General features: G+C 37.5%; 1 protein-coding gene across 1 annotated transcript in view; it reads right to left on the reverse strand.

The window, feature by feature from the left end:
* The window catches only part of ABCA13 (ATP binding cassette subfamily A member 13), a 228,576-nt gene that overhangs the window by 176,142 nt on the left and 31,804 nt on the right, over positions 1-20,630 (reverse strand). The window contains 6 exon segments of the mRNA XM_075415298.1: positions 1-2,097; positions 2,099-3,004; positions 15,361-15,563; positions 17,087-17,251; positions 19,011-19,144; positions 20,192-20,307. Coding sequence (XP_075271413.1) covers positions 1-2,097; positions 2,099-3,004; positions 15,361-15,563; positions 17,087-17,251; positions 19,011-19,144; positions 20,192-20,307 — 3,621 coding nt within the window.

Raw genomic sequence — 20,630 nt, forward strand, 5'->3', positions numbered from 1 at the left:
GTTATTTCCCATAAGCCAGTCAGGTTCCAATTACAGGAGTTGTTCTTGAAGGCATCCCACCAGTCTGTTAGCATTCCTAACTCAGAGTTCTCAGTATACAAAGGTTTGATATTTTTAAAGAAATTATCTAGGCTCCTCTGGACTTGTTTGAATTGACTTATCAAGAACTCAACATCCATGTCCCTCACATTTTGCACCAAGGATACTATATTCTTTAGAAACTCTTTATCATCAGTTAATGGAAAGCCAGTGAAAGTAGACTTGAAAATTATAATTGCCTTCCTTACCAGTTCAATATTCAAAGCTGCTGTTTCTATCAGTTTCTGGAGAAATGTTTTGTGTTCACCCTGCAAGTTTGAGTCAAGTTTATGAATCAAATATTGAAAGAACTCCATCAACAAACTGATATTTTTCTCATGCAAGAAAGGTTCAATCTCTGTATCCAAAGGAGAGGAGATGTTTTCTTGGATTTTTGAAGTTTTATTTTTCAGAAATGTTTGAATTTCTGCCAAAAGTTCTACTGACGAAAGCTGAACATGGTGAAAAGGATTAAGGAGCATCCTTGAAGTCCTGTTGAACCCATGGACTGACCGACTAAAATGGGTCTTATTTGAGGTATATGGTAAATGCCCCACTAAATCATTGACAACCATTTGCCCCCCAGAGTTATTTAAAAGTGTAAAAATTAATTCAGGCACACTAATGTATTCTTTTACATAAAATCCAGGAAGAATAAATTTTAAATTTTTTGCTATAATATTGAAATAAGCATTTACACAAATCACATCAGAACTAGTTAGGGAGCATTCAGGGAGTACCAAACTAAAAATCAAACCAACAAAGTCCACCACATTCATTAGCTTAGAATCTGTCTCAGTGTTTCCCAGTGATTTCAGTAGAAATAAAATATGTTTGGCACTTTCAAGGTGGGAAGGTGACTTGTACTTTTCACTGAGATTACTTAATCCCCTTATCCATCTGTTACAATCCTCTACTTCATCCACTGTACTATAAAAGTTTAGAAAGGAATTAAGATGAGATGAAAAATTTTTTTGTGGATGGCTTATGTCTTTCAAAGTATTGTCCAACATTAGTTTTGTAATATTCTGGAAAATGCTGATACAAACCATATATTTGCCTTGAGGTACACTTTTAAAGAAAGCAGTTCTGTCTTTCATCTCTGTGAGAATAATTCCAAGTTCCTTTTGGGACAGCTTGAGAATAGTAGAAAGGGAATTTCCAATGGAAAATAAACCCCTATCTTCTCCCTCGGGTCCTTCTGAGATGAAAGTATCAAGCCAAGAATTCAAAAACTCTTCATTCACAACCTTCAGTATAGGTTTCTGCAATCCTGTTATGATGACTCCCATCATTTCTAAAACACTTTCTAAACTGTAACCTTTAAGTGAGCTTGTGACATCAACTGCATTGTTAAATACACTTTGAAGATTAGCAAGGAAAGATTCAAATTCTTTCCAGTCATTTAAATCACCACCTCCTTCAAGTATGATTTTTAATAGATTCATTGCTGCTGTTGTAGCTTCAGTTATAACCATAGCTGTATTATTGCACAGTTCGTCATGAGTTGCATTTAAAAGACTTTCAGAGAGATTTGACAAATCATTACTTAGATAGATAAAAAAGGTTGAATTCAAATTTAAGAATTTGGATGCCTCTTCAAAAATCTCTGTCCAGGTTTGAAGCCATGTAACAGTGCAGTGCAAGGCAGAAGGCACGCTTACCTTATCTCCCAAATTTGTTATATTAGACAGAACACTGTCCAATGGAAGGAGAAGCAAGTCATAAACTTCTGCTAAATGATCTACAGAAGTAATGTTTGATAGATAAAAGTCAGTGCACTCATTATTTACCAGGCATTCTGGGTAGACACAAAGAAAGTGTTCCAAATAACAAAAGGCAGCTGTTTGGAGCTCTTCATCTATGAATAAAGTTTTAAGGCTGCTCAGAGTGCTAAACACAACTTGCATGTCTTTTTTTCCTTTCTGTGCAAGAGACTGGGCCTGAAACTCTGTGTAGTTGTAAATGATTTGTAACTTTTCACAAAGAGACTTACTGGTAAAGTTCCAGAGAAGATCAAGTTTCAGAGAGAATATCAAAAACTTGGTCCCCGTCTTGGAAATCATGCCATACTTGAAAAGATGAAATGTCTTTTGAAGTCTCATGAAGAAATGTTAACAGAGTGTTATTGCTCTCAATATTTAAGACCAGATCATCATTCTGATACAGAGAGAAAAGTACTGGATCAAGTGAGGCCACATTAGTAGTGTTTAATTTTTGGACATTTTTTAAGAAATCGTGCACAAGTTCTCCTAATGCTTGTACTTTATATATAAAAGTTGCATTTGAGAGTGATAAAGAGGAGGCATTATTCACTCCGTGAATTGTGCTGAAAGACACATTGGCATGATCACCAGTCAATGATCCCTCCTCATAGAGATTCCTTAGGAAGTTTTCACTGAAGTGTTTTAGATGGTCCAAAGCAGCAATATTTAGCTCTGGCCAATCAGTCAGGATATTTTGGAATGATAGCACACTTCTACGAAGGATTTTATTTTCTGTAATGGAAAATATAATTCTAGATAAGGTCTCAAATACCTCATCCTCTTCCACTTGACTCAACTGAGAGAGCCTAGAATCAAGGTCATGGAATACAATTTTCACTATATGCCAGAAAATTTCTGTCTTCTCCTTTGTCCAGAATCTCTGAAGAGGCTGGAAATATTTTAGTAGTTCATTATGGAGTTCAAAAACTGCAAGTGAGAAATTGGTGGCAGATTCCTTCCCCTCAGCAAAATTTTTCATCCATGTAATTGTATTATTCAAGACATTTTCAATTAGAGACTGGTTTGAAGAAGTTGATAAATGAAGGATTATAATTTCTTCTATGACTTCTACAAGATGAAAAAGATGATCCAATTCCTTTTCATCAGAAATCCGTAAGTTTTCTTCTTTCTTCAAAAACTCTTTGACAGATGTCAAAATCCTGAAAAATTAGGCATGATTTATTTCTTGTTTGTTACCTAGCAGGCAGGCAAAATTGTTTAAATATATATTTTGTATTTTTAGAATAGAGTTTTATTTATTTAACTGAAAGAAAGTTCAAACATGATTTAAATAGCAGTCACAAATTAATCACCACAAGGCCTGAAATATCACAAATTACAATCACTTTGGTTTTCAAAAATGTGACAAAATTCACCGAAAACTCACAGCCACATTACAATCAAAACCTGAATGCAGGCAGCTAGGTTAAAGAAGTGTTCATTTATCAGTAGTCATAATCAAGCGTAAGCCACAAACAGTGGCTGAAAAGAGAAAAGCTTTTATGTTCAACAGACTAATAATTTTCTAGAAAGGAACTTATCAATAAAATCTATGAAAACCTCTAATTTTTAGTGAACTCTGAAGATTTTGTTTGTTTGTTTTATCGTAATTATTGGAAGCCAAAACATTCCAGTTAACTGACTGGTATCTCAACACTGCTATTTTAGTATCTAAACCCAAAACGTGAAATCACAGTGAAAATTTTAATGCTCCAACTGACATTTCCACCACTCTGTAAGACTGCTCAAGATTGAGGCGCATGGAAAAAGGAGATTCCAATGCAAAGGTCTCAGGTTGAAAATACCTTCTCATTAAATATGTTTTATTTTAGAAGTTAAAAAGCAGGACACCACACACACCATTAAATAGCTTTGTGAGGGAATTTCTGTGTCGGTTACTGGAATGGCTTCTACATGAGAGAAACCAAGATACAAAACATTGAGTTAAAAAGCATTCCCCACATAGAATCGTTTTCCTAGACCTACTGGAGTCAGAGAAATACCTCTGCAAAGAAAACCCAAATAAGTCAGGTGATTTTGTTAGTACTACTGTGTAGAGAAAATAGTGCATACTTTAGAAACAGCATTTAAAACCAAATCCAAATACTTACCCTAGCAAATGTGTCTGCATTGATCTTTATAACAAAGTTGGGAAAAAGCACAAAAGAAAAGTGATTGAACATTCAAGATATCAATTTGCATGCTACTCCTTAGCTTCTATTTTGTCTTTACTGTATATACCCAGGAAATCCAAGATTTTGAAAACCCAAACCAGGAGTGGTTTTCTTCTAGAGCCTATTTTAATCAAGATTCTAAGGGCCCTGTCAAGGTCAGTTTGAATGAAAAGTATGACATGACCTGTCTAACAGTGGAGGAAATATTCAAATTGTGCCGTTTATAATATATTTTCTTTTATGGCATTGAATGTGGTTATATCCATCTGATAGGTTAAACAAGGGACTGATTTAGTAAAGAGCTAAATAGCAACATAACGAAAAATAAAGTTCAGAGTCCAGAAACGTAATGTAGAAAGTATTCTTATCTATTAACAGCTGTGATCACCAGCATAGCATGGTAGATAGTTAATAGCACTTCATAGCAGAGGCAGAACTCAACAATTAGTCCAAAGTTATTCCATGAGGGATATTTTTTTCTTTGTTTAAACAGCATGATGATTAAATGGTTCTGTTTCAGTGTTCATCTAGACATTAGCAGGGCTATAATGCAAGTGACTTCGTGACAAGAAGCCCTTGTAACAACACACTGGAATCATGAGGAGCCCACCACTTTGGTTACTACTTATAACACACCAGAAATCGAGATGTCTTTTTTTAACGTTTTTGAATGACAGTAACCTTCTCTGCAGGATTCTATTTCTTTCCAGCAATACTGAAAAACACCAGTTCTTTGGTGAAAAGAGGCAGGGTAATTACGTTCCAGAGTTACAAAAGTTCAAAGTGGGGGCGGGGTAAAGGATTTCTGGAAAATGCTTAGACATAGAAATTAAGTTGACTAGTTCAACCTTACCGGGCCGAGGAAATAAATGAGGAATAATCTGGTAAGTCTTGTAGAAATGCTAAATAATGACCTAGGATGGTCTCCAAGCTCAGCTTTTGTCTAGAACATATAGATGCTTCTAGTCCATCTGCAGAGAAAAACAAAAAGTTCAACTTCAAGAGACAGATCAAAAATTTTTTATGAACATGACTAAGAACATGTTCCCACTGAAATAACCTGAATTAGTCCTACCTAATTTAGGACTTGAACATGTGCAGAAAGAGAAATACTTCACGTACATTTTAAAAGAAGTAAACATGCAACTTTTATTAAAGTCTTTTATGTTAGTTCTACTGAATGATTTAAAGGAAAGAATTGCAGAATCAATAAATACCAGCTCTACTTAGGACACACCTGTATTTTCCTTACATAATTCCTTAGAGAAAAATTCAAATACAATTTCTTAAAGGAAAATGGAAAAATAGAAGATATCTTTCGAATTATACATGAACTGAAGAACTAGTTCAAATAAAAATCAGTTTTATTATACCAGAGTGCTCTTAGTGCTGTACTCAGCACCGAATTGAACTTTAATATTTCTTTTTTCCTTGGAATTTCAGTAGAGAGAAACCAGTTCTGTGAAATTCATTATTACTGCCCAGACAACCAAAATATCTGGGGCTGTAACAGATTAAGAAAATTGTACAATCAGTTCACATTTGAACAGTTTGTTTCACTAACACAGTTCTTCAATTTAAAAAGTACTGCTTATTTTTGTACAGATTCTATAGCTGCCCACTTACTGACGAGGTATTCAGCACATTTCTGATTAGCTCTACAGAGAAAAAGAGCAGAGAAAAAAAATAAAAATATGTTTGGAAAAGCAGATCTTTAGCAAGAACATGATCTCTCACAAATCCCAGGACATAGTTTAAAAAAAAAAAATCTATCCATAAACTAAATCTTCAGAAGATGGATGTGTAAGTGGTCAAAAAAATAGAACTGGGAGCATGATGAGAACACTTAAAGGAAACAAACAGGTCATTTTGCGCAAGGTCAATTTTTAGAGCTGTTTTTGGTCAGCCACATTGTGCCCTGCTTCATTGCTCCACTAAAACGTTGAGAAAAGTAACACAAATGTTTAATGAGACAGAACTCTGAAATGGAAGATCCCCCATTCCTCAGCATAAATCATAATTTCAAAGTTTTCCCCAAATAATTAAAAAACTAGTGTATTCCGAGAAAGATAGTAGTGTATGGGTCAGGACATCTGGAATATCACAGAGCAACTGGGATGAAGAATATCAAGCATGAAGTCCTTGACCAATATGAAACAAGCCTAGAAATAACTCCACTGGGTGACCAGCTAGTCTGGTCTTCCATTTATATCCTGGACTTAAGGAACCTTCCTGACAGAATACTGTTGCAAACGTGGAGACTCCAACCAGGTTCAACCAGCTGCAATTTTCCCAACAGAAATGGACGATCCAAAAATTTTCCAGCTGGCACTGTAATCACAGATATTTACCAGAGTCTGGCTCTGTATGTTATAAGTTTCTGCTGCTAATGATTCATCCAGCTGGTGAATCTTAAGGCTGATGGAAACATAAAGAGGAACAGGCTCACAAATTTAAAAATCACCCCTTTTCCCTTTCTGAGGAATACCGTACCCTAAAATGGACAGGGAACCATCAGAATAAAGCCTGTGCTGTGCAGTATCTGTTTCCTCACCTGACTGACCTGCTGTGAAGCCTGAGCCTTGAGCTTCCTTGCATCTCCAACTGACAAAAGCTGTTAAATCCTTCCAGTACAGGTTTCCCTCAAACAAAATATCTTGAAGTGTATTATTAATTCTGAAACGACACATAAAACAAGGCTACCATGATTAAAACAGTGGTTTCTTCCAAAGTCAAATTACCTTGTGAACACATGCCATTTCTCTGTAAATCTCTAACTAAATTCTATTGCTACTTTCTGCATACAGACAGTCCTATTGACCTAAGGCAGAACTGAGGCAGACAGGCTAAAAGCAGAGTCCTTTGCTGAAGAAATCAGTGACATAGCTATTACATCAGTCTAAGCAGAACTAGACTACTATACAGATTTGTGAGCAGACAAAATATAAATCTAAAAAGCCTTTTAAGAAACCTTCAACAAAATGCTCTGGTTCAAAAAATAGCATTTTGAACTGAAAACAATTATCGAGAGATGCTTCCTCTTGTCCTGAAATAGACCTTCACATTAAAAAAAAAAAAAATCATTGTTTTGTCCCTGGAAAAAAAAAAAATCAATCAAAAAAACCAACAACAAAACACCTTGCATAAAAATAGTGCACAGCTTTTCTTGGGCTTCAATGTTACTTCAACACAGGCCTCTATTCCCAGGGGCCTTTTAGCTTTAGAAGTGTTTTTGATGCTCAGGAATGTAAAACTAGTCCTCCTGGTGATTTCATAGTCATTGATAAACACCGAGGGACAGAAGGCAATCAGCCATTGACTAACAGCAAAAGGGACAGGAAAAATTACATAAATTTTCTAACATCCAAGATGTTATTAATATAATCCCTGCTGCCAATGCAGTCTGTGGAATTTCTGACAGATTCTTGAAGCTAATTCTTAGAGCTAATAGTTTTACTGCTTCAATAGCAAACTCTTTTTTCAAGTTTCTCACATGCATAAGTAATACAGATAGTTGTGTTCTATACATGTTTACATTTGTGACCTAGGACACCTATCCAGTATAAATGCAACTTCAACTTAAATGCATTATGCTCATGCTTTACATTGCTAAACTAGAATAATAAAATCCTATCCTATTTTAAAGCACTTTATTGATATAGGGCTTTGTCTCTAATATACTCTGATTTAACATCATTAAAGCTTGAAATCAATAGAGTTACTAGGTCATTGCAAATGACAATTAACAAAAAGATTAATGTCTTTTCTGCCAAAATAGAGGAACGGTGACCACAAGATGTGTTCAGAAAGCAATCTGAGGCTGCAATATTCCTCCTAGTCCCCTTTCTAACTACCCTTTCTTTAATGTTTTCCTGCATCTCCTAGAAGTCTTTCAGATCCAAGTTTCCAAATATCCTGAGCAGCACAGTACCAGCAAGGTACGTACCAGAAAGCAGTCTGAGAAGTGGCGGAAAATCCTTGGATGTGAGAAGACAAAAAGGGAGAACAGGCTTTTGGAATCCTAGATAGCTGCCTATCCTCAGCCTATTTTCATCCCTACCCCCCCTAAATACTGCTACTACTAATGAAAAATCATCCTCTACCCTCCTGTTTGTGCTCAGAGAAAATTGTTAATACTGGTGGTAAACAAAAGCAAAAACCAGGGTTTTAGCCTTTTTATCTATTCAGTTACTGGTTATAATACTTTCCTCCAGGCTGGTACCAGTCAAGATCTTTAAGTACTAGAAGGCATACAGCATACATACAGTGAGAAAAGCAGCTGTTCCTGACAAGACCTGAAACGGACATCCTCCTCAGATGGTGCCTCTGTGCTCAGCAATTGCTTAATTTCACAGTAATAAGCATAATTTTTGGTTAGCTGCTCTTCTGTTTCTTGCCATCCGAAATGGTCATCCATTATTGAATCTGGCACGCTCTGTTGTCCTTGAGTTACTTGCTGCAGAAGCAGGACCTTTCACAGTAAAGAAAGCAATATTTGAAACCAGTAAATGAGACACTCACCTGAGACCTTGGCCCTGCTTCTTAGATTTGTAATATTGATGATACTGAAATACAACATAAGACAGATTAAATCAGCAGTCTGTCAACTTTCTCATTTTTTTTCTGGAAGCCACAGCTTTTCTGGAAGCCACATGTCTAAAATGTCTCATCTACCCAAGAGACTCCACAGGACCACTTGTGCCTTGTCCCCAAGCACATTTTAATCAGTTTAAATATTCAATTACTCATCCACTTATTAGCAGCAAACACTAAGTAGTAAGTTACAATCTCTGCTAATTTATTTCATTTCGTAATAGTAACATATATAAAGCACTGCAAGCTTTAAACATGAAAAGGTTTCAGAAGTACTTACAGATTCCTTTAGTGACTGGACCTGGTTACTTAGCTTGAAGGCCACCTCTGAACCATTGCCAGGGCACATATATATTGCTAAAATGTCAATGTCATCTGAGCCCTGTGGAAGTCTCAGGGTCTTCTCAAGCATTGTAAGCACTTCATTGCACGTATAGGAAGCATTGCTCATCAACAGCTAAAATTTAAAGAATATACTGTCACTTCAAAAATGAACTCAGGGTGAAGGAACAGATTTAATTCACGCTCCATATTAATTCTGAGTGAAATATCAAAAAGATAAAAAAGGATAAAGTAAAGATGGACCAAAATGCTGCTGAATAAAAAGTTAAATACTCTGTTTAGCAAGTACTTTCTATTCCCCAAAATAAGCCTCCTCAGGTTTATGCAAACTAATATACAAACATTAAATAATAACATACCTGTTTTAGCTCCACAAAGAGCTTTCTGATGTCTAGATGAATGATTCCATCTCTTTGGGCAAAGTGAACCCGTTTTTCCAGACTATGTAAAGCTTCTGTAAGACATATTTAACCTACAGACTAATTCAGGGACAGTACAGTAGGAAGCATCCTTCTGGGAAAAAAAACTATGCATGATACGGTTTTAAAATACAGCAGGTACAGAGGCATAAAGGTTCCACTTTGGTTTCCTGCCCAAAGCACTCCAACATTTTGCACAAAATATGTACACAGTTGCACTTTGCACTTGTGAGAAGCAAAGACTGCTCTCTGCCTGCACTGCCACTGAAAAAGGCTCAGCACAAGGCAGAAAGAAGAGACCAGTCTTCTCACACCAGCAAGAGCACGACCCTATCCCCTTTCACAACTATATCAGAGTAGCTGCAATGACTTCAGTGAGATTTCATGACTTTTAGGAGAGCAAAATGAGGTCCTGCATAGGCTTCTAACTATGAATGCTGTAAATAAACTTGGGCTCTTTCCATAAGTAACTGTTGATTTAGCCAGTAAATTCTCCTGAAATATGGAAAGGTGGTCTAATTCCTTAAGCTCCCAAGCAAAATTAATCTCGCCCTTCTCAAATAAAAGGCAACCACAGAAACTTGACCAGGTCATGTTAGGGAGTTGCCCAATCCAGCAGCCCTGCAGAGGTGAGGCTGCCATAGCTCTGTGCCCCCCAGGTCCAAGCGGCAGCAAGGCTGGGCAGGTAGGCACATGCACATGGCCAGCCACACAGACGAACACACGCAGCACTCGCACACACAAAACACCAATCCCATTCACCTCCCTGGTTGGTCGGGATGAAAGTCTGTTAGAGGGAATAAGTACATATATTTATGTACACAGCGTAGATATCCCCTCAGCAGCTGAGCTCAGATGCCCAGTCTGCCCAGCAGCTGCCCCTGGATCCCTCCCCATTTGCTGGCACTTGGGCATACAAGCCCTCAAGGCTGCAGCCCTGTGCCAGCTTCTGGTACAGATGTGCTTGCTCACACACAGAGTGGATCCCTGCAATAACTGCTTTTGAACGCTTAGTCCATCTAGCAGCAGTCATCCAAACCAGTAGGTCCTGGTCCCTCAGCTCTCCCCAGCTGCCACACAAGAGCTACACAAACAGGTCTCTCAGGCAACCCCCAGACATCATGGTCTCTCTGGTGTTGGCCTGGACTTCCTGGTTCCTTCCATAGCTGACCCCTCCTCACTGGCAAAGAAGTGCACACACTCCCATCTCCCAGGCCACCTAGTCCAGCCTGATATTTACTAGAGACCACACACTAATATGGCCACCCTCACTCTAGTTTCTGGCAGCATGGACATACAGGTCCCACCCCATTTGCTGGCACTTGATTTCACTCACTCCAGTCCTTCCAGTTGTTTCTATGGGCCCCTATATGTCCCCTGTTCCAACCTCAGTTGCTGCACGCAGACCCCCATACACACACTTGCACACAGAATAGAGTCCTTACCCAGGAAAAGTCAGGAATGGTGTTTAATGAGAAGGCAGGACAGCTTGCAATGGTCAGGTGTGGGGCATGGCCAGGCAAGCAAATTGACCAAGCAGCCTGTCTATATGCGAGCAGCCCCTTTTGTAACCCTATTTCTATTTTCCCATACTTGTTCCTCCCCAAACCACCGAGATCACTTCCTCTCCCTGCCTTTGGTTCCTCTTCCACACCTCCCATACTAAGTCTTGTGCAATCCCAAAACGTTCTTTCCCTGCTTCCTGTAATAAGTCCCATACCCCTAAGCAGTAGTCTCCTCAGCCTGTAAGGCAACCTGGCCTTGGAAGATCCAGGACAGGGTATCATTTGGCTTCTCCCACTTGCCCCTCTTCCTCTGTACTCCTTCATGTGGATAGAGGCTAGCATTTTACCGCATAAGTTGACAAGGCAAATGCCCAGCTGTAGTAAATCAGTATAACTCCACCATCATGAAGGAAGGTATATTGATAGACAGTATAGAGGCAAAGTTGGCTAGCACACTTCAAGTCAACCCATCCTAAAAAGGAGACTACAAAAAGTATCCTGAAGTTCGCAGTGTCTTGCAGGTTTGGGTGTACAAGTAAATCCGGATTCAGTAATACAATTAGCAGTATTGATTCCATGAGACCATGTGCTATGAAACAAAACACACAAGACAAAAGTGACACTTTTTGGTCCAATGAACTTATCAATGGAGAAGATAAACAATCAGCAACCTTTTAATATTAAAAGTCCTAAAAGTGTGCCTTCAGAAATTTATGTTGAAAGAGTACTTGTTTTCTCATGACATCTGCTCCCTGCTATGGACTTGGTCCTTGTTCATTTTTAGAGGCTAAAACAGACTTTACAGTTCAGTTTAGTTAGACAATACAGCTAAAGGGTATATTGGCTTGTAACATTCTTTTGTGTATCAACAAGAGAACTGCTCGCTAAATACCCAGAGAAATCAGCTATAACGCCATTGGAGGCAAGAAGCATACACGTGTCACACAACATAACCCAAGGAAAGTGGGCTTTGCTGTGATCACTGATACTGTAATGGGACCTGCACAACCTTTACTCCTAGTAATAATGCACAGTACCAAAATACACAAAACTTGTATCAGAGTCCGTGTTAATTTCCAACAGTGATCTTCAAACAAGAGGTTTTTATTTGTAATCTGAAGACATCTCAGCTAGAAATCAAGGACAAAATTGCATAATTTCAGTGGCATCTTGGACAAAATTTGTACTGTCAATTGTTTATTCTTTACTCTGAAGTCATATGCAATTATCAAGTAATTTAAGACTATTAAGGATCAAATTGTTTTGCACATACCCAGTAACAATTTAGTAATACAACTCTTCTTCCAATATATAGACATATTACAGTATTTCAGGTCTCCACTAAAAGGTGGAGAATATCACAAAGATATCTTGTTCTTTTTTCCCTTTTTTTTTTTTTTACATCCATATCTGTGTGGACCTTATATGATTCTATTGCCAACCAGCTCCTGGGTGTCAGGATGCTGAACACCATGCAATCTGAGTCCTAGCACACCATTTAATATTATAAATATATTCCAAATCTGAAAGTCATGATTGCTGAACAGACTTATTTACAAGAACTTCATGGGAGTTAGTTCATCTTATTCAAACTACTGAAGACAGATCCAGTTCCCCAACTTCTTGTAAAACACACCTCCACTTGCCCCGAGTTCCTCAATACAGTCCCCTCTCTTCTTGGAATGGCATCTTCCACTGCCTTCACCATCAGCCTAGCTTTGTGTCCAAAAAGATAGCCCCCAGAGAAAGAAGCAAGCTGCCTCTGTGCTTCACAGACCTCAATCAAATCCTTACTTAAAGGAATCAGAAAATCCTTATGTCCAACCAATGTCTTGCCTCACTTGCAATGACCAGTCAGAAAATCAAGCTGCATCTAAACCTAAACCCAAGACTTCTTTTTCACATATACACATGGCTGATGGTGTCCGAAATTTCTCAGGCATTGATAATTTTTATTTTTATTAAGCAGGCTCTTTTTCTTGAGTTAGAACTTTTAACAGCAGCCACAGCAGCATAGAACTTTGTATAAGATGCCTAAGGAAACTGTTTGTTCCTGACACAAGTAGTGAAAAGAGGTATTATGTTGTGTTCTATCATCACTAAGGAAAACAAAATTCTAGGAACTCAAAAACTGCTGTAAATAATTGTGGCATGTATTACAGAGCCTAAATGCTTTATTAGAAGTAGAATGTTACCCATTTCCCATGTGATTCTGTGGAAGTCATTTAAGTGCTAGTAACGAGTAACCACCACGCAGCTTTACCTTCAGTGAAGTATAAATAATGTGCTATTACATTCCTCATAACTCCATCTACCAGAAGCAATCTCTTCGTAACAGGCCACCGAGGTACACTCTGAAGTATAGACTGCATTCCCTCCAGGTGCAGGATTCTGCAGTCAAACGAGGTAGAGCACAGAAACACTGTGTACTACAAACAAAGAGGTAAAGTTGCTGAAAAATTATGGAATTTTTTTTGTTGTGCAGTCACTATACCATTTACTCTATAGTTTCTTACAACAGCAGCAGAATAGCAGTTTTCTTTTTTATAAAAGAAAGAAATGCCAAAACGTACTACTAAATTATTGAACAATTTGACTCCAGTGTCTCTCAACAGTAGATCACAGATTTGACAAAAACCTTAGCAAACTAAGGAAACAACAGCAAAAATAAAACAAAAGAACCCCTCTGACTTTCAGCATTAGCTGAGCAGTCTCCCAGGTGAGAAACACAACTTGTTTTCATGGACAAGTCTACTTCTTTTCAGACTAAATTACCTGAAGGTCAAAACCATTAATGTTAGGGAAGATTTACACACACTCACCTTTGCAGGGAAAAGAAAAAAATAAACCATAAGTTTCTCATGAAAGAGTTCATTTTCTACCAGGCTACTTACTGTACTAAAAAAATATGCTCTGAACACTCAAAGGTGGGAAAAGGAGGTAGAGGTTGTTCTACCAGTGATTGTTACCTTAAATGCATGAGTTATATGCATGTTCGTAAACGTGTATCAGTTCATCCACTTAAGAAATACTTTTTTCATTTTTTTGTGTCTCTTCTCAAACAGATTTGTTTGGAAATAGAAAGAGGCCTGTGTCCATTTTAAGAGTTTGTTAAAAAAGCAACAAATCCAAAACCAAAGACATTACCTGATCACTTGCCACTTGGGGGTGTGCTGCATGAGAGCACTTTGTATCTTTCAGATTTATCCTCAGATGTTGATTTGTATAACATGGATCATACCTCACCTGATGGACAGTTTTTAATACGAATAAGTAGAGCTATTACAAGCAAGGCCAAGATGAGGCCAACATTGTCACTCGCAGAAGTGATGCAGGTCATCCAATGTGTAGTTAGACAGAGAGAATTATCAGTTCCTGCACGCTACCATAGACATTTCATGAGGCGTTGCCAAATCTGACAAACATTAACACCCTGTGTCTACAACTTTTAAGTCCTGTGTAGAACCTTTCAAGATTATTCATAACAAGTCCTTTTTTATATATATAGATAAACAGTAAAATCACTTTATTTTATATAAATCATCCAGAACTATTGTCTTGATAATTATTAAAACACATACTGTGAATCAGAATACCTGAAATTAAAGCACAGTTAATCTTTAGAAGTTTGTACTTGCACTTGTCCTGAAATGGGAATTGAAGGCATTTCCAAAGTTGCAACAAAATAGATTTCTACTAGATTAGTGACCAACTGCTAAAAGAATAACTCTACTGTACAGGAAGATTTGCACAGCTTCAACAAAATACGTAATTCTGAAAGAGTACGGAATATATAGCCATCACTTCACATAAACTGCTTACATTTGCATTAAGTGATGAGCCGAACGGGGAACTTAAAACTCTAAGAAAAGTTCAAAAACATTAAAAGAAATCTTAGCCTCAGAATGCCCTAGATAAGATTGGACACTACATTTATATATAGACACATAACATTACATTGTATTTCTGTTCTCCATAGTAGGCTTCTGTTCCAAGATCCCCTGCATAAATTAACATGAGTATGACTCCTGTAATAAAAATCCAAAATATTCCAGATGCACTGAACTTACTGTACATAAGTAGATTGATTCTATAGCATACATCTGTGAGAAGCATTACTGAGTCACAGCAACTATTTGTGGGAATTAGACTTTGTTTGCAGAACAAGATAAAGAATTCAGGTCCTAGTTTAAAATGCTTAATTATACACAACTGCTGATTCCGACGAGTCCTGATCATGTACTTGGGTCCTCTGCTGAACCTGTAAGTAGCTATACTCTGAATCACAGATTTACTTTATTTTTCAGAATGTGTATGCATCAGCACAATTATTTGACTGTATACAAGGTTTTGAAGTACAAACTAAAAAATACAAACACAAAACAGACAAAAAACAGAAATAAATTAAATGTAATGTGAAAATAAATATTCAAGTTGATCTGAACTTTATACGACAAGTTACAAAATCATAAGTATGACTTACAGATCATGAGCTGCAGCATATCCTTCTGAAAAGTAGGGTTCTGATTTCTCATTCAATTCCTGGATCAGAGTATTTATCTCTGACAAAAGTTTCCTTGCTTCCCTGTCATCTAGAAACTGACATGCTAAATCAGCTATGATTCTTTCAGGTTCCAAAAGGAGTTTCTGAGAGAGCCTGCTGCTGCTGAACCATTGCTCAAATACCTAGCAGATTGAATGCAAAACAGAATGCACTTTGTTAGAGAATCAAAGCTTTATTATTTAGACAATAAACATAATTTGCACATCTTTAACAAAAAAACCCCACAATTAACAATGATATCAAAATTTCCCCCTACAAGTGTATCTAGAGTCTGAAATGACTGCCTCACAAAGACTGATTTTCAATACAGTTTGGACTGAACTGCAAGTATGCAGTATAACACGCTACCTCTTATAGAGAACCAATATTTATGATGTGCTGTCCATGCCCAGTGACCCAGGAATGGTAAAAAGATGGCCTGAGACTGAACACAACCAAAAGTAGACCTCCACAATCAATTACTCAGGCTTGCTTTCCCCTGCAGGACTTCTGCCTGCACTACCAACGTGATGGAAAGCAAGATTTCTGGGGTCCCATTAGACAAAGATGGAGAAGGAGCCTGCATGCTCCCATTGTGTAGCCTAGAATAAGGCATAGCAAGGCCTGGTCAAACCTACTGACCGCTCCCCTTTCCTCCACCATTATGTTTCTTTAATGCCAAGGGGTTATAACAAATTTTTACTAGATGAATAGAATAGCGATGTCCTGTTCACCAAGGGTATTCTCAATGGCCAGCAATTTACAGTACTTCAAGCTGCCATTATAAGAATGTCAGCCCTTGCAAAGAGTTTTAAAGTCACGGCTGAAATTATTACTGGATTTTCCTATGGCTACAATGGGAATTAGTACATTAAATCCAGCAATCACATTAAATTATTACTTCAAGTCACCAAACATCAGTGAAACCTTTATCAAGAGAAATCAAAGACTACATTTTTGAGGAAACACATGAGAAGCTCTATATGTTTTCTGTAGATGTTATTGCAAACATTTCCAGAGCAGCTTGATACATAGCTGATATTTTTTAATGGAAAAAAAACATATTTCTTTGGAAAAACAAACACCAGAGTTAAGGCACCTAGGTAAGTGTTCTTCTCAGGAAACATCTGAATGGTTTACCCTTTTCTCCACACAACTACACAGATGTCATCATAGAGACTATATGCCAAGGTGTTCTGCCAGAGCAGAATTTTAAAATTACATACTGGAGATTTACTCTCATTCCCTTCAACATGCTTCAGCGCCAGGGATAGTGGAGGGGAATTAAAAATAAATAAGTCATATACTATATCAGTGGTGGCCTGTAGTCTGCTTTCAGTTTTGCCCAAAATTCAGTCTCAGGTGGGACAGTAAATGGGTTTTCCTTCTGTCAGGCCTCTGCAGTGCACTATATTTCAATATACTCCCTATTAGATTTCAAACCTGTATTTGAATTAATGAGAAAATCTGTTTAAGTGGATACATTGTGATAGATTATAATTCCACTGTAACGACTCTTTATAAGCATTACTTTGTCTTGTTAGCAAGATGAAAAATGTTCATGACAATAACATTTAATAGCTAACTCAGGTCTTTTAACTGAGTTACTGTTGACAGCCTACATGCAAAAATTAGGAATTTAATCGATTAACTTATTAAAGTGTACCTGCACATGGAGTCTAAGCTTGGTGACAGCATGAACAAAATACAGTTTGGCCTCGTGCAATGCAGAAATACAGCCCTCTTCATTATTCTCTTTGTTTGCTTCATCTTCTGGCACACTGGACAGAGCCGAGCACACAAACTGCTCCAGTGTCTCTCCTGTGGGAATCTGGCAGGCACATAAGAAATTGATGAGCATCTCAAAAGAGCTGCTGTTATCTCTGTTATGAACTCACTTATCTGGTGAAAAAAGAATATCACATAGCCTCCTGCAGTGAGAACAAAGCCCATTTAATCCAGCTTCATATTCTGGGGCATGTACTTCAAAGTACTCCACATGCATGCAGAGTGCGGTATAAAATACCAGTGGCCCTGTCAGGGTTCTCATAGATCAGGCAGAATGGTGATATGTGTATAGAAAGGAATTTTCACTGTGTAGCTGCACCAGTGTTGCTACTTCTACAGCCATTTGCAGGCTGATGCTGAACTAACTTGACAATGACACTGTACACCTACCCTAGAATAACTGTATCAAAGCAACTTCACAAGTATAAAAACTACTGACGCAAAAAGCATTCAGTACAATGGTACCTCTCAACCAATGATTACATACAGCAAACTAGCTTTAAACTGAAGATGGCAGGTTTCAGCAGTGTGGCCAAAAGGCCAGAATTTTTTCCTCACCGCCTTACTTCCAAATTCTGTGTTGATTTATTTTTCCCAGTCATATAAATTTTATTCAAGCATACAAAAATAATTAAGCACATTTTAATTCTCCCTACTAATGTCTTTGAGATACTTTATACATCCTAAACCTTTCAACTGTGACTGGACATTTCATTAAAATTTTTAAGATGTTTTGACACCAAACCAGCTGCGGCATTACATGCAGAATTGAAGTACTCAGAACAGACATCGTCCAGGCTTCCTTTTTTATTTTCTTCATACTTTTTGAGGATCTTCAATGCCCTAATACAAGCACACAATATCAAGATAGTAGTTTAGTGTATAAACAGCTAGCAAGTGAATTGCCTGGAATTACACAGCCTACAATAGCTAACTGGCTGCAGTCAAATTCAGTTCATTTGATCAAACTGGCCATCACTGATATTTCATTAAAAGGCTGTTCAGCAGTCAAGCTTTTTCATAATTTATCCCTTTGTGTAAATCAGGTATTTTTATAATGAGTTCTTCTGGAGTACAACTCTAGACTGTACCTGGCAAAGAGCATTTCAGATAAATACCAGCATCTTCTATTCAAAAACTGTGGACTTTAGTAGAAATTCAAAAGATGTTTCAAGTTTTCTGCAGTTCAAACCAGACCATCACAACAGACCACTTCGGTCTACAAGAAAGGTTAGAAAGTCCCACCTGAGAAAAGAGATTTTCTTCAAAATTTGATGTTTTGCCAGTATATCTGAATAGCCCTACTGAGACAACTCATCAGTCAAGCATATTCATACCAGGACTGCACAACTGAGAAGAAAGAACTCTTGCTGTGCCTTCATTTACACACAGAACAAACAGGTATTCTTTGTCCAGCAAACTGGATGAAAAATGCTACCAGCCAAATAAATCCAGGCAGTTTGAAATCTAGAATCTAGTTTAAAAGCTTAGTGGAGCAAATCCCAGAATTCTCTGCAGGATTGGCTGATAAACTCAGGACTTTGTCGTAACCAGTGGTGATTTCAGAGAAGAATAATTTCATTAATGTACACAGCTACACCTATTAACATCTTCAAGTGCAGAAATTTCAGCTGAAGCTAAATACATTTAGTTTGATGGCAATGAAGGCAGGATATTTAGCAGTCTTGTAGATGCTTAATGAGTCTATGACTATAGCTTCTGTAAGACATGAAAAATCCCTCCAGGGTAGGAATAAAAACAGAGATGAAAGGGAGGCACACTGAAATTCTCAAGTGATTTACCTTTGTTAATTGTGCTGTATAACTTGGCAGCTTCTCGACACGAAGATCATCAAAACCAAACCTGGATTCAAGTTCTGCTCTCACAGCATGCAGATTCCACAAAACATCCCCAAGAGAAAGATTAGACTGCAAACCTGAAAGACCAAAACATTCTGTTTACATCATTCCTGCTTTTTTTTTTCATGTTGTTTCATGATGATTCATAGTTGATGAGATCCAAGCACCACATTTCCAGCTTGTTGGAAAAAAAATAAAAAGTGTGCACCTGAACACAAATTTCACTAGGGTAAAATCCATGACTGCATTAGCTATGTGGTATGGTAAGGTCAGTTAATTTGGTGGTATTCCAACAGCTGATAGGATAACGGTCAGATGCACAGTGATCACGAGCAGCTCCAGCAGGGTGCCATTCTGAATTGTGCATCTAATTCTGCACGTAGTCATGCAAATGTGTGTGTATGGGCTGGATATGAATCATTGCTAAGAGGGAGAACACCAGAAGACCCAGGGAATTCAAGCTCACCCTCTGTGCAAGCTTATCACCTTTGTACCACTTCAGTCTCCGTTTTGACAGCTGAAGTGGGAGTTAGACCACCTATAATTCTTAGCCTGAAGAGCGGATAGCTGCACTTAGAATTTAATTGTGTGTTATCCAACAGTTTGCCAATGAAACTTGTTCCTGACCTTTTCCTGAGGAGTTGTCCTGAGGCAAGCCTACCTTTTCGAGTTAAACTCATCTCCCATACTCAAGCAGCAAATGGGGAAATGTAGCCCTTCAGCTAAGAATTTATGATAACAGAAGAATGAAGCTTAAAGTAAAATAGTCATAATGCTTAACATGCATATCCAAAACAAGAGGCTATCCCTCTATCAAATGGAAGAAATAACACTTTGCAGCAATTTAGTATCTCCAAAATTCACCCCTGGAAGATCATTCTAAACACAATATATTAGACCAACACGCATTGTTCATCAAATAGTTGCCAGAACGTGATGAAATGTAGTTATTAGTATTTAAAAAACAGATCAATAAAGAAATGGGTTAGCACTACAACAATATGGTTCAATTCTTAGACATTTTATGTTAGGAATTAAGCAGAAGTTCAGACAGTTACTGATATTCCATACTGCCAGCATGCTCGTAGTGAATTAAAAAAAGAAATCTGAGGCAAACTCCTTACCTTCTAAGCGCCTATCCTGTACTGATGCAACAGTCAAATTCAGTGCTGTTTTTACCACTTCATAGAAACTTTTGCCCAATGGCATCATAGCTAAATCCTTCAATGACACTAATGTACTGAAAGTGAAAAATAAAACAAAAATGAAGGTCTCTATAAACTCAGAAAAATTAGAAGAGCTTGGTGGAAAAGATGTACTTCAAGCAATTCAATATTAAAACATTTTCTTTATTGTTGAAAAACTGATGTTTTGTCAATCATACTTTTCATTAAAAAAAACAAGTTGATATTTAACAGTTAGAGTTTCACTCAATTTTCATTACAGAAATGTCTCCTAAGAGGACCAGTATCCTCTTAAACAAAAAAAAAAAAAAAAAAAGAAAGAAAAGAGAGAAAAAGAGTTAAAAACGAGAGTAAAAGTGAGAGCAAATCCATGACATGA

This window comes from Opisthocomus hoazin, chromosome 3, assembly GCF_030867145.1.
Source record: "Opisthocomus hoazin isolate bOpiHoa1 chromosome 3, bOpiHoa1.hap1, whole genome shotgun sequence".
In the NCBI taxonomy this organism is placed as follows: domain Eukaryota; kingdom Metazoa; phylum Chordata; class Aves; order Opisthocomiformes; family Opisthocomidae; genus Opisthocomus; species Opisthocomus hoazin.